Source organism: Chaetura pelagica, unplaced genomic scaffold (assembly GCF_000747805.2).
Source record: "Chaetura pelagica isolate M959 unplaced genomic scaffold, ChaPel_1.0 scaffold265, whole genome shotgun sequence".
Classification (NCBI taxonomy): Eukaryota; Metazoa; Chordata; class Aves; order Apodiformes; family Apodidae; genus Chaetura; species Chaetura pelagica.
The window spans coordinates 649,167-660,601 of NW_009953449.1; the positions used below are offsets into that span (position 1 = coordinate 649,167).

Genomic DNA, 11,435 nt, shown 5'->3' on the forward strand with positions numbered 1-11,435 from the left:
GCTGGCCCTGCTGGCCCCTCCGGGAGGGGAGGCCCGCGCACCGACCCTTCCAGCCTTACATTGCAATCGTTTCGCAGACGTGTAGTAGGGTCTGGGATTCCGGGAATTGCGACTGAGTTAAGGTAAATGCTTTTAGACAATATCCAGAAGCGCCGTGTGCTTGCTCTGTGAGCAGAGAAGCTGAACGACCGCTTCTGAGAGGGCTCAGCAGCTCATGGCTGGGCTTGGCTCGTTACTTGCTGTTGTGCCCACGCTGTCCTGTCATTTATTTACTTTATAATAGGTGCAAACTTGTTCGATTGAGTCGCAGTTCAGGGGCTACTGCTGAAGTGGTCAGCAGCTCTCGGAAAGTCCCCTTTTTGTAGGATGGAGGAAGGAGAGAAGTCACATTAAAATTACCTTTGCTGTGAGGATGTGTAGCTTTGCATCCCTTTCCTCTACCAAGCCAGGACGCAGCTTCTGCTGTCACTGTTTGCAGACAGATGCTATGAGAAAAACAGAAAACCAGTCAAGATATGCATAACCTTTTCTGTTTGGTTTTCCTCCCTTTGCAGTGAAAGTTATTACAGGATTTTAGACAAGTCTTTTTAAACCAAAATTATCACCTTCATTTGAAAATGGGTCAAGATACACCATATTTAATTTCTTTCTTCATAGTCAACTGAAGGTCAGTTGAAGAGAATGTTTTGCTGCAAAGAGATGAGATTAAGGGTGCTGTTGTTTTGTAAAGAGCAACATCTGAAATATTGTAGGCAGCTCAGAATAACTTGAAGGTGAATTCTTGCTCTCCCTTAAAAAACAGTCCCCTGCCTGCAAAGACTCAATAAAAAACATTTGGAAGTCTGGAGCTTGAAATCTGGTCAGAAGGAATTCTGCAGAAGACTTGAGAAGCAGAAGAGCATTTCTTCAAAAAATTCACACTGAAATTAGCCATGATATCTACTGACTCCCTGTACTTGTGTTACTGTGTCCCTTGTGGAGATTTGGGGCTGGTTTTCTGCAGTTCTTGTTGAAGATCCTCAGTAACTATATTCTGCAGCTGTGAGTTTTCCTAAGAGAAGGAAATTCCAACAACGTAGTCCTCATCCAGATAATAATTAAGATCATCTGTATTCTTCTCAGCAGCATTTGTCTGGTTTCCCAGGGCTGTAGGTCAGTGTCCTTGACATCACAAGTGGTTTCAGATCACCTTGTATCTCCAGCATACCCTATCCCTTGAGAGTTCATACTACTATGAGAATAGTACTTGGCAGAATAATTTTTACTATTTTAAATTCAAGCTTAATCCCTCTTGATAGGAATAGTAAATGCATTTCATGCATTTTATTTGGATTTTTTTTTTTTAAAGACAACTGTCTTAGTTACAGTTTGCTTAGGAGTTGTAAACTAATAAACACACGCTGTGTGTTTAGACATTTGTCTCCAAACATGTAGTGTATATTTTTTGTGAATTCCAGGTTGATTTTTATGGCTAAAAAGTAACAATACGAATTTGAGCCATCTTATGCTTCTGATTTACAACTGCTGTTCATAACAAAGCACTTGAGAGTTCCTGAAACCCTAAACCGCTTTTCCTTCAATCTAACAGATGTTCTGCCGTGAGCTGGTGGTGCACGTCTTTTGTTCAGTAGGCCCAGATAAGGTTTGTGTGGCCTTGATTATCGGTAACTCAGAGGGCTCATGTGTAAGCACAAGTTGGTCACATGATTTACTTTCCATGTGTACTGAAACCTGCATTTCTTCATCATGGGGTTAACCTCTGCCAGCTGTGAACTTTTTGAAGTGGTAAGAAAGTTTCATTTTGCAGCTGTGTGCAGTAGGTTGTTTGTCAAGCTAGCTAATGAACAGCTTTGTTTGAACACGTGCTTCCTATTCTAACATTTAATCAATCTTCTGTGTATTTCAGTCTCCAAGCCAGCACCTTACTGGGAAGGAACAGCAGTCATTAACGGAGAGTTTAAAGAGCTGAAATTAACAGATTATGAAGGAAAATATCTTGTCTTCTTCTTCTATCCTCTGGACTTGTAAGTAAGACCACTGTGGACATGCCAAGACTGAGTGCAGCTGTGCTAGACTCGTAATTAATTATTTTTTCTCTTTTTTTTTTATGTCTTATTTGTTTGGTAAGGGTTTGGGGGTGAACAAAGAAGCGACAGAAGAAAACATATTCTTTGCATTTGTGTTTTCATCGTGCACTGGTAAAATTGTGACACAGTCTTTGTCCTAATAAGGTTGTCCCCTGATTAGTGTATCCACTCAAAAAAATAACGTACAAGTCTGTAGCAACCTGTACGTTCTGTCTGATGCTGTAAATCACTGCTGCAAACAAAGACAGCATCCTGTCTATATTTACCAAAGTGTATGTAGGACATTAAGAGGTAGTGTTTTCCTTTTAAGTTCTTCCCATAACATCCTTAAGAACATCTAACATTACCCTGCTTTATTTAGAATGCAGCAACTTCACTGGTTGAATGAAAACACCTTCAATTTTCTACCAGACAGTCCCATTTTTTTCCACAACAAAATGAAGAGGACAGAGATACATGCTACTTTAACATTATAAAGGAAATAACATGGCTTTTAGGCCTTAGCTTCAAAGCCGTAGAAGTTGTGATCTTTATCACTTTATTTCTTCTGTAGTGGAAAAAGTTTGAGACAAAATAGTTAATGTTTGAAGATGTGTGGTAACAAGAAATGATAGTATGCTCATCTGAAAAAAACTGGGATACTGTGCTTAAATTCAGCCACTTAATTAAGTCTAAAAGAACGTAACTGTAAAAACGCTTTCATCTAGATTGTAAGCTAACTGTAGGCTTATAATTGTCTTCAGTAATAAACTGTAACCAAGCTAGAGTCTGAGGCTGGAAGGTTTGTCAGGCAGCATTTTGATTAAATACTTGAAGAAGCAATAAAAAGTAAAAGCTGAAACAGTGTATGATAAATCCACAATCTTAAGTCAAGCAGTTTACTGGATGTCTCATGAAATTTTGACTTTATGTTGGTTTAAATTATCCAGTACATTTGTATGTCCAACTGAGATCATCGCCTTCAGTGACAGAATTGAGGAATTCAGAGCCATAAATACCGAAGTGGTAGCGTGTTCTGTGGACTCAAAGTTCACTCACTTAGCATGGTACGTATCTTGTCCTTGTCTTTTACTAAAAATTACTTCAGGGTTCATCTTAGCTGAAGAACTGAATCCCTAGACTTGTAGCCTAAGTAGGTGCATCATCATATGTAAAAGCGTGATGCTGTTAATACAAAAATGTAAAATATTTTTCAATGGTAAAAATTTTCACCCCAGCATGTGAAATTATCTTTGAATCATGTTTAATATGTACTGCTTGAAATATGTCATGTCTCAGTCCAAAAAATATTTCAAATTCAAAAGAAAAAAACAGATAAGAAGGCAAGTATCTGTAAGCACATTACATTGTTGAAGTTCATGAGCACATTGGTATATAGTGAATGTGACTGATGAGAGAGAGGTCGCTATTAATAGTGGCTAAAAATGTAAAAGATCTACTGAACACTTTGCTGAAACCATAAATAGTATTCCTCTCCCTTGTGTGCACAACAAGAAGAATGGCACTTGCACTAAATCCTTCTGTCTGTACTGTTCTGGTTTGTGACTTAACTTTGTGTAGGCAATATAAACCTTTATGAGAAATATATCTGTATCGTTTCTTTCAAAGGATTAATACCCCTCGAAAACAAGGAGGACTGGGACCTATGAAGATTCCACTTCTTTCAGATTTGACACACCAAATTTCAAAGGATTATGGAGTGTATCTGGAAGATCAAGGGCATACACTTAGGTATTTCACGTGGTTACAGTTCTTTTCTTTTTCTTTCTTTTTTGTTTTGTTTTATTGCTGGAGTAATCCTTGCTACTTTATATCTAAACAAGCATTTGGTATTTTTCTTTGAGAGTAGTTTTTTACTTAGGGATTTATGCTGAGAGACAAAATATATATTGAAGAACACAAAAAAAAATAGCTGTAGTGAGTCAGAACAGGAGTTGAAGTTAATACCCTCTTTAACAGCAGTCTTCAGCAGGTACCTAGGGCAAACATGCAGAATTCCTCAGCATTGCAGTTACTCGGGGACCTCCAAAATCCAAGTGGAGTCAAGACTAAGGGTGGCCAATGGCCGTAAGAAATACATCTTTCATAAACTTGATGAGTTCCTTTTGGGATCACTGTAACATCATAGCATCTGCAACATCCCCTGGCAAGGCCTGCCAAAGCTTAGTTCTGTGTTCTGCAGAGAACTGTCCTTTTTTAGTTTTAATTTGCCATCAGCTCATGTTACCTGATACCCCAGGTAAAGAATATCAGGTTATTAGTATTCTGAGGTTGTGGTATGTATGATATTTAGAGAGAGATCAAATTCCTGCCATCCAGCATACATAAAATAGGCTGTAAACACAACACTGTAATTAGTTCTTGTTTCCTAACACACACAAAAACTGTTTTCACAGAGGCCTTTTCATTATCGACGACAAGAGGGTCCTTCGACAGATCACAATGAATGACCTTCCTGTTGGGAGATCAGTGGATGAAACGCTTCGTTTAGTACAAGCCTTCCAGTACACAGACAAGCATGGAGAAGGTGCTCTTTTACATACTTTCATGTTGAAGATTGTTTTACTTAGGATAGGAGCTGTATGTGTAGGTTTTTTGGCAGAAAGATACTCAGTATCGCAGAATCACAGAATGGTAGGGGTTGGAAGCAACCTCTGGAGATCACTGAGGCCAATCCCCTTGCCCAAGCAGGACCACCTAGGGTAGATCACACAGAAATGCATCTAGATGGGTCTTGAAAGTCTCCAAAGAAAGAGACTCCACAAACTCTCTGGGCAGCCTGTTCCAGTGCTCTGTAACCCTCACAGTAAAGAAGTTCTTCATGTTGAGGTGGAACTTCCTGTGTTCTAGTTTGCATCCATTGCCCCTTGTCCTATCACAGGACATGACTGAAAAGAGACTGGCCCCTCCTTGACATCCAGCCTTCAGATGTTTATAGACTTTAAGGTCTTCTCTTCTCTAGACCAAACACCTCCAGGTCACAGAATCTTAGGGGTTGGAAGGGACCTCGAAAGATCGTTCAGTCCAACCCCACTGCCAGAGCAGGATCATCTAGAGCACATCACACAGGTCTCTCAGCCTTTCCTCATAAAGCAGGTGTTCCTGCCTTGCAGCCCTTCGTTGGACTCTCTCAAGTAAATCCCTGGCAATCCCTGACCTGCTTGAACTGGGGAGCCCAGTAGCACTAGAGACTGGCCTCATGCAGTGAATGAAGTGGTTTAATTGCCCTGCTACGAGATTCTGTGGTCCTGGTACCTCCATAGGTTGTTTCTAGTGTAGTAATTCACATTTTATTTCACATCCATGAAAATGCAAAGCATAAAGCATTGTATAGTCTGAATTCAGGCATTATGTACCATCTGTCATAAGCATAAATCTGTACAAAATAAGAGACTGTGAAGAATCAGGCCAGATATTTCTGTACATTTTTGCATAATAACAACTGACAAAATAGTGAAGATGCTGGCCATCCTTGTCCTGTGTCATTCATTGAGGATCTCTGGCAAGTAATTGAAAGAGCTTGGTGTCAAGATAATGGTGATAATGTGAAAGTTAGACTGCCATTACTTGTGTTTTCTTTACAAGAGCTATGTGATCATCTTGCCAGAACAAAGAAGCTTTCACTGGCTTCAGATCATGACTTTGTCACAATTTGTATCCCCCTGGTTCAAGCCCAGGGTTAATAACTTCATATTTCTTTAACTAATGTGTTTAAATACAGACAGTCATTTATTTAAATATTTGCTTAAATATTAATGCATATGTTCAGCAGCTTAACTTCCATTTGCAGTAAAGCTCACCTGGCATTTGAAAGTACCTTTATCTGAAGGTAAAATTATTATTACACTTTGCTGTACAGATTTTAAAAGATAAATGCTGATACTTAAGCTACACACATTTGGCAAAGGAAAATTAGCTTCTCTTATTTAGTTACAAAGCTGTCTTACAGAACATAGATCTGCAGTGTGTTTCCAGAGTACCACTTTTTTTTTTTCCAGCTGTATGTGGAGTCTCACTGACTTTTGCATGAATGCCAAGGAGAACCTCCCTAGGCACCTTATTGGATTCTTTGCAGAGAATAGGAAAAAAGTTCCCCTCAATTCCCGATTGCATTTGTGGCATTTCATCTGCCAGCATGCCTGAAGGCAGTATCATATGGAATAACTGGCTAAAGCCACAGGCAGAGAGTTCAAATGAATAAGAGCTTCAGAATGTGCAGCTGTACAGGTGGTCTCAGGGCTCTCAGCCACACTGCACGCCAGCTGCGTGCTGTAATCCCTTTGCTCCTAGCAAGGCTTCAAATAAAATCACTGTGTCTCCTGTGGAATCTTTGAACTCGTCCTTTTGCTAGAACATTTCCCCTACTGTTGGTTTTAAAGAGCAAACGATAGGGCTCTGTGTAGTCACCTGAATTTTATCAGGAAACTTTTGTTTCTACTAGGTGTTCATTCTTAGCTACTGCTTTGCCATTACTTTGTCTAGGCAGGCACAAGAATTAAACTAGGGGATAGACATCCCTCCAGAGATAGGCAGTTAATAGAAGTAGTAGGTAATGCCAGGTATACAACATATGAATAAAACTGAGTATTTTAATAGTTGCAGATATTTGCATGGGACACTTATGTGCTGCTTTACTTCAAGCTCAGAAAGAGAATATTAAGTGCACAAAAAGTTTGTGTAAAAATACTTGTACTAACCTGTCCCTTTGTTTTGTTTTGTTTTGTTCCAGTTTGCCCTGCTGGTTGGAAACCTGGCAGTGAAACAGTAAGTCAGTGTTTATATTTAATGAAGTACTACTAGAAAACACTAAGTTACCATTTCTACTACAGCTACAACCAAAATCTTTGCAATTCTGAATGAGATTATATGAGTAAACACCTTATTATAGTTATGCTTTTGGATTACTACTGATTCCATTAGGAGCATGTTGCCCTCACACTAAACTTAGCCCAGTTGTTGCCAGTTTTCCCCATAGGTGAACAAAGCTCTCTTGAGCAGCAAAGAGTTTGTGATCCAGAATTTTTTTTCTTGTTAACACCCGGTGAGAGAAAGTTGGAAACTTGAGTCTGTCTTGTCTTCTTGGTTATTTGTTTATAAACATTCTTGGCTCTGTCAAGTCTTACTGTGAATCCTAAGCACTACCCAGAAAGAAAGATGCAAGTTCCCAGGCTGCTGCGTTATCTGACAGAGCCAGTGTGCCAGTATCAGAACTCCAGCAGAGAGCACTGCTTTGCTGCACAATAGCTCTTCTGCCTACATGTGACAACAAGCAGAAGAGCTATGGTTCAGATAAACACACATTGAACTTGTTTGTGTTCTCTGGGCTTCGATCAAGCCTCAAAGAAATAATGAAACTTTCACTAGAGGTCTGAGCTGCCTAGTTCAGATGAGATCACTGTCATTTATTCAAGCATGTGGCTTTATTCTGAACCATCTCGTGATGACAGCACATTGTTGTTTAAGAGCAGTCTCAATAAAAAGCAGGTCCCAGCAGCCTCTAAGCAGAGTAGTGAAAAACAGTGGAATGTTACACCACATTTCATTGCTGGATGTGAAAACTTACCAGGATGACTTGAGGTCAGGAGTCACCCTCATGCAAGCTTGCAGAAAAGTGTCTTAGCTGGGGAAGCTGGATATTAAGAGGGCTGGCTGGCCTAACAGACTTATTTTGGCACTTAAACGTTCTACCCTCCATAGCCATAGATTACCTAAATAATACAATATTAACATATTGTATAAAGAACAGCCTTAAAATGCTGAGATTAACAGGTCCAACACTACCTATTTGAAGACCTAAACCAATACATAAGCATTCTCTTTCTCCTCTGTGCAAAAGATGCAGATAATGTAAATAACAGAGTAGTTTAAAAATACTTGAAGATATAGCCATGCCTTCTAAATGTGTTTGATTTAATTAGATCAAACCAGAGGAAGCCATGAGAGTGTGGTGGCCAAGGGAAGAACTGTAAGTAAATTCTAAGACTTGATTTCAGACATTAATTTACTAAAACATCCTACTTTTGGGGCAAGCAATGTAGATGTATGTGCTCCCAACTGTTGAAATTCTTCCTTTGGTAGGCTGCACTCTCTCTTCCCCCAGTTAATTCAATATTTCTGATACTGCTGTTAGGGATCTTCAAAGGTAAACAGCAATGTAGTATCAAGTCAAGTCAACTCCTAAATTACTCCTTGGTGTTGCTTCTGGGTTGGCCTTAGCATCATATTATGGAATACTGTGCTGTTCTGGTGTTGTAGTTTGTTGCATTTGCGTGGTTTTGGTTTTAGACTAACTTTTTAATTTTCTTTCTTGCACAGATAATTCCAGATCCAGCTGGAAAACTGAAGTATTTTGATAAGCTAAACTGAGGCTTGCTTCTGTTCAGTCACACAGGTCACGTTCAACTTGAATTTTCCCAATAAAATTTCATTAATTTTGTTACTTTTCCTGAGTTTGACTAATCTGTAACTGCAATAGACCATTAAAGGTCTTGCTGCTTAAGCAGAGTCTAACCTGTGTGAAGCACAGGTACCACATTAGTTATCAGAGAATATTCTTGTGAAATCCATGTTTTCTCCATAAGTCTTGCTTAGGTGCCCGGTTTTCACAAAATTTACTTCTCATAGCATCTCAGGCTTAGATTAATTACTTTTACTATTGCTAGAATACTTAATTTCTGCAAAAATTTTGTTTGCTTGGTCACATTCTAGGAGCTACAGCTAGAAAAGAAAGAGCTATTTGGTCACGGTACATTAATTAATCTGTAGTCGAGAGGCAGTAACAGCCAACCCAAAAATCAGTACTTAATTACAGTTGCTGAACTAAAGTTCCAGTCTGTCCAAAGCTGGAAAACATTTTTAAACTTCTGAGAACATATCCAAAGCTGCATAAATCAGTACAACTGCACTGAAAATAATACAGCTGTGCTAGTTCATGTGATTCAAGAGCTGACCCAGTAATTTTTTCCATGCTTTTATTTGTAGTGTGTATGATCATAAGATTGATTCCATTTTGCACAGTCTGAACTTCTTCCCTGGTCCTGCACTGTTAATAGATGTGGTTAGTGTCCTGTGTTGACCCACTCATTTACTGTTGCTCCTAGTTATAAGGGAGTAATTGTAGTCTTTCCCAAGATAGGTATTGACATATCCTCACCAGAGACTGTGGTGGCTCATATGCATTAATTACTTAGTTCAAGGGAAAAGTACATCTCCATGTAAGACACACTTCATACTTGGAGGGGGGTTGGACTAGATGACCTATAGAGGTCCCTTCCCAGCCAAGACATTCTATGAATCTAATTGTGTGCACTGGAGAGAACCTTTTCTTAAGAATATATTTCTTTGCTTCTTGCTAACTTTTTTAACATACTGTTCTACTTTCTGTACAACTGGAAAAACGGCACCTGAAGTCTATGTTAGCCCTTCATCAGGGTCATCCTTAGAAAAGCCACTGAAGCTTCCTCCCTGCTCCAGTCCAGCAGCACTATGTTACCAATTTTGGTTGGATCCCATGCTCCTGAGAACTCACTTCCCCCACTGGATCATCCAGTTCCCTTCCCTATATGCAGACATTTCAGCACAGTTCTGCAGAACTAGACCAGCAGTTGCATTCTCACTGTAAGGTTACCTGATTGTGCAGACTTTGGTGAGTATTAAGCAGCTCTTCAGATCATTCACTGCAGACAGACAGCAGGAACAGCTGCTTGACTTCTGTCACCAAAGGCTGGACTGCACATGCAGTAAAACCAATTCAGCATGCACTAAGTTTAGAGAGGGTTTCTGAACTAAACCTTCACTTAGTAGCTCAAGATGCACCAGCCCCACCAAGCTTCTTCCTGGAATGCTGTGCACCATGATGTGGCTGCAGAAGAATCCTGGATATTTGAAGAAGGGCCACCAGAAGCTGTTCAGGAAGTTATTTTTTCTTTCAACACAGAAAAATAGAAAACAATTAAAGTGAAGTGCATTTTCAGGCACTGAGCTTGGCCAGTCCTACAAAAATCTTTTATCACCATTAACTTCCAAGAGGGCTAGGGGAGGCAATCCAGCTACCACAGACCTCCTCCTCCTCATTGTATTCCAAGATGGAATGAGCAAAGAAACATTTACTTCCCACTGTAAAGCCACAGCCAATTACAGAGATAGGTTCACTATAAATAAAAAGCTCTTACACCAACACCTTTAGGCTTGTGTGGTAATGATTAGTCACTCACAGCAGTGATGAGTTGGTCATTAAGATGCAATATGGACTCAACATTAATTAGTATGTTAAAATATTTTCATTCTGGATGTGAGATCTGAGAACAATTTTATCTCACACACAAAGATAAACAGCGACATGCACAAATAACACCCTTGAATAAAGAAACATTTAGCCTATTATCACAGAGTATTACGACCTGGAGTTACCTTCTCCAAGTAAAAAATACGTAAGCATATAATATATGCCTTTCTGTTTATTACTGTATGTATTTAATATCTTTCACATATGTATATATATACACATTCTTTATGACTGTACATATATTTCTGTAACTACTGTGATTGTCATGCATGATCAAGCTATCATGAACTTTGAAGACACACCATTCTTCTAACCATCTTCATTTCTGGGATTCATTTTCTTTGATGTCACACCTTGCTCCTTACTCTATTACCTTTTCCTTGTCTTCAATCCCTTCCTGAAGGCTGAATTTAGAAGTTATGATAAATTCATCTTTTAATACAGCTGAAAAAGCAGTTGGAAGAAGAACTTGGTACCCCAATGAGAGGTCAATTATAAAAACCTGCAGACAGTCAAGAGTAATACATAGTTCTGAAATAGATCCCTCCACTTCCTGCCTTCCTACTTATTTTTAATAGCCAACAGTGATCCATGCAGCAAGGGGGCAGAAGAAGCTGGGATAGAAGTCTAGTTCTTCATTTATGTGGTCCGTTGAGTATATATTAAGCTTCCAAAGAGTTTTAAAAAAGAGAAAACCAGAAAATACCATATATATCTGCCATGTCATAACCATTAAAAAAAAAAAGAAAAAAAAAGATTTGTAACATAATACAGCTGAATCAGCACTGGAGTGTGGCTGAAGAAACTCCATGTAAGGCATCAGGGGCTTACTTTACTATCACTGCAATGCATTAATTTCATCCAGATCAGGCAACATCCCTGTGCCTCCACTGGAAAGCTTTCTTAACTCAGAAATACAGGCAGCCAAATCTTGGAAGGGCAAGACTGATGTGTACCATGCTAGTGGTTACAATGCTCACTCTCCTCACATGAATAGCAACCACCTGTTAGAAGCCATGAACTTCATTCTACCCTAGCACCAAAGGACACTGGTCCTAACTGGA

General features: G+C 39.3%; 1 protein-coding gene across 1 annotated transcript in view; it reads left to right on the top strand.

The window, feature by feature from the left end:
- The window catches only part of PRDX4 (peroxiredoxin 4), a 40,501-nt gene extending 31,978 nt beyond the window's left edge, over nt 1–8,523 (top strand). Inside the window, exons 2-8 of the mRNA XM_009998496.1 lie at nt 1,589–1,664; nt 1,907–2,024; nt 3,017–3,133; nt 3,696–3,818; nt 4,484–4,614; nt 6,817–6,851; nt 8,403–8,523. Coding sequence (XP_009996798.1) covers nt 1,589–1,664; nt 1,907–2,024; nt 3,017–3,133; nt 3,696–3,818; nt 4,484–4,614; nt 6,817–6,851; nt 8,403–8,453 — 651 coding nt within the window. The 3' untranslated portion in view covers nt 8,454–8,523. The remainder of the gene's footprint in view (nt 1–1,588; nt 1,665–1,906; nt 2,025–3,016; nt 3,134–3,695; nt 3,819–4,483; nt 4,615–6,816; nt 6,852–8,402) is intronic.
- Nucleotides 8,524–11,435: the final 2,912 nt, after the last annotated feature.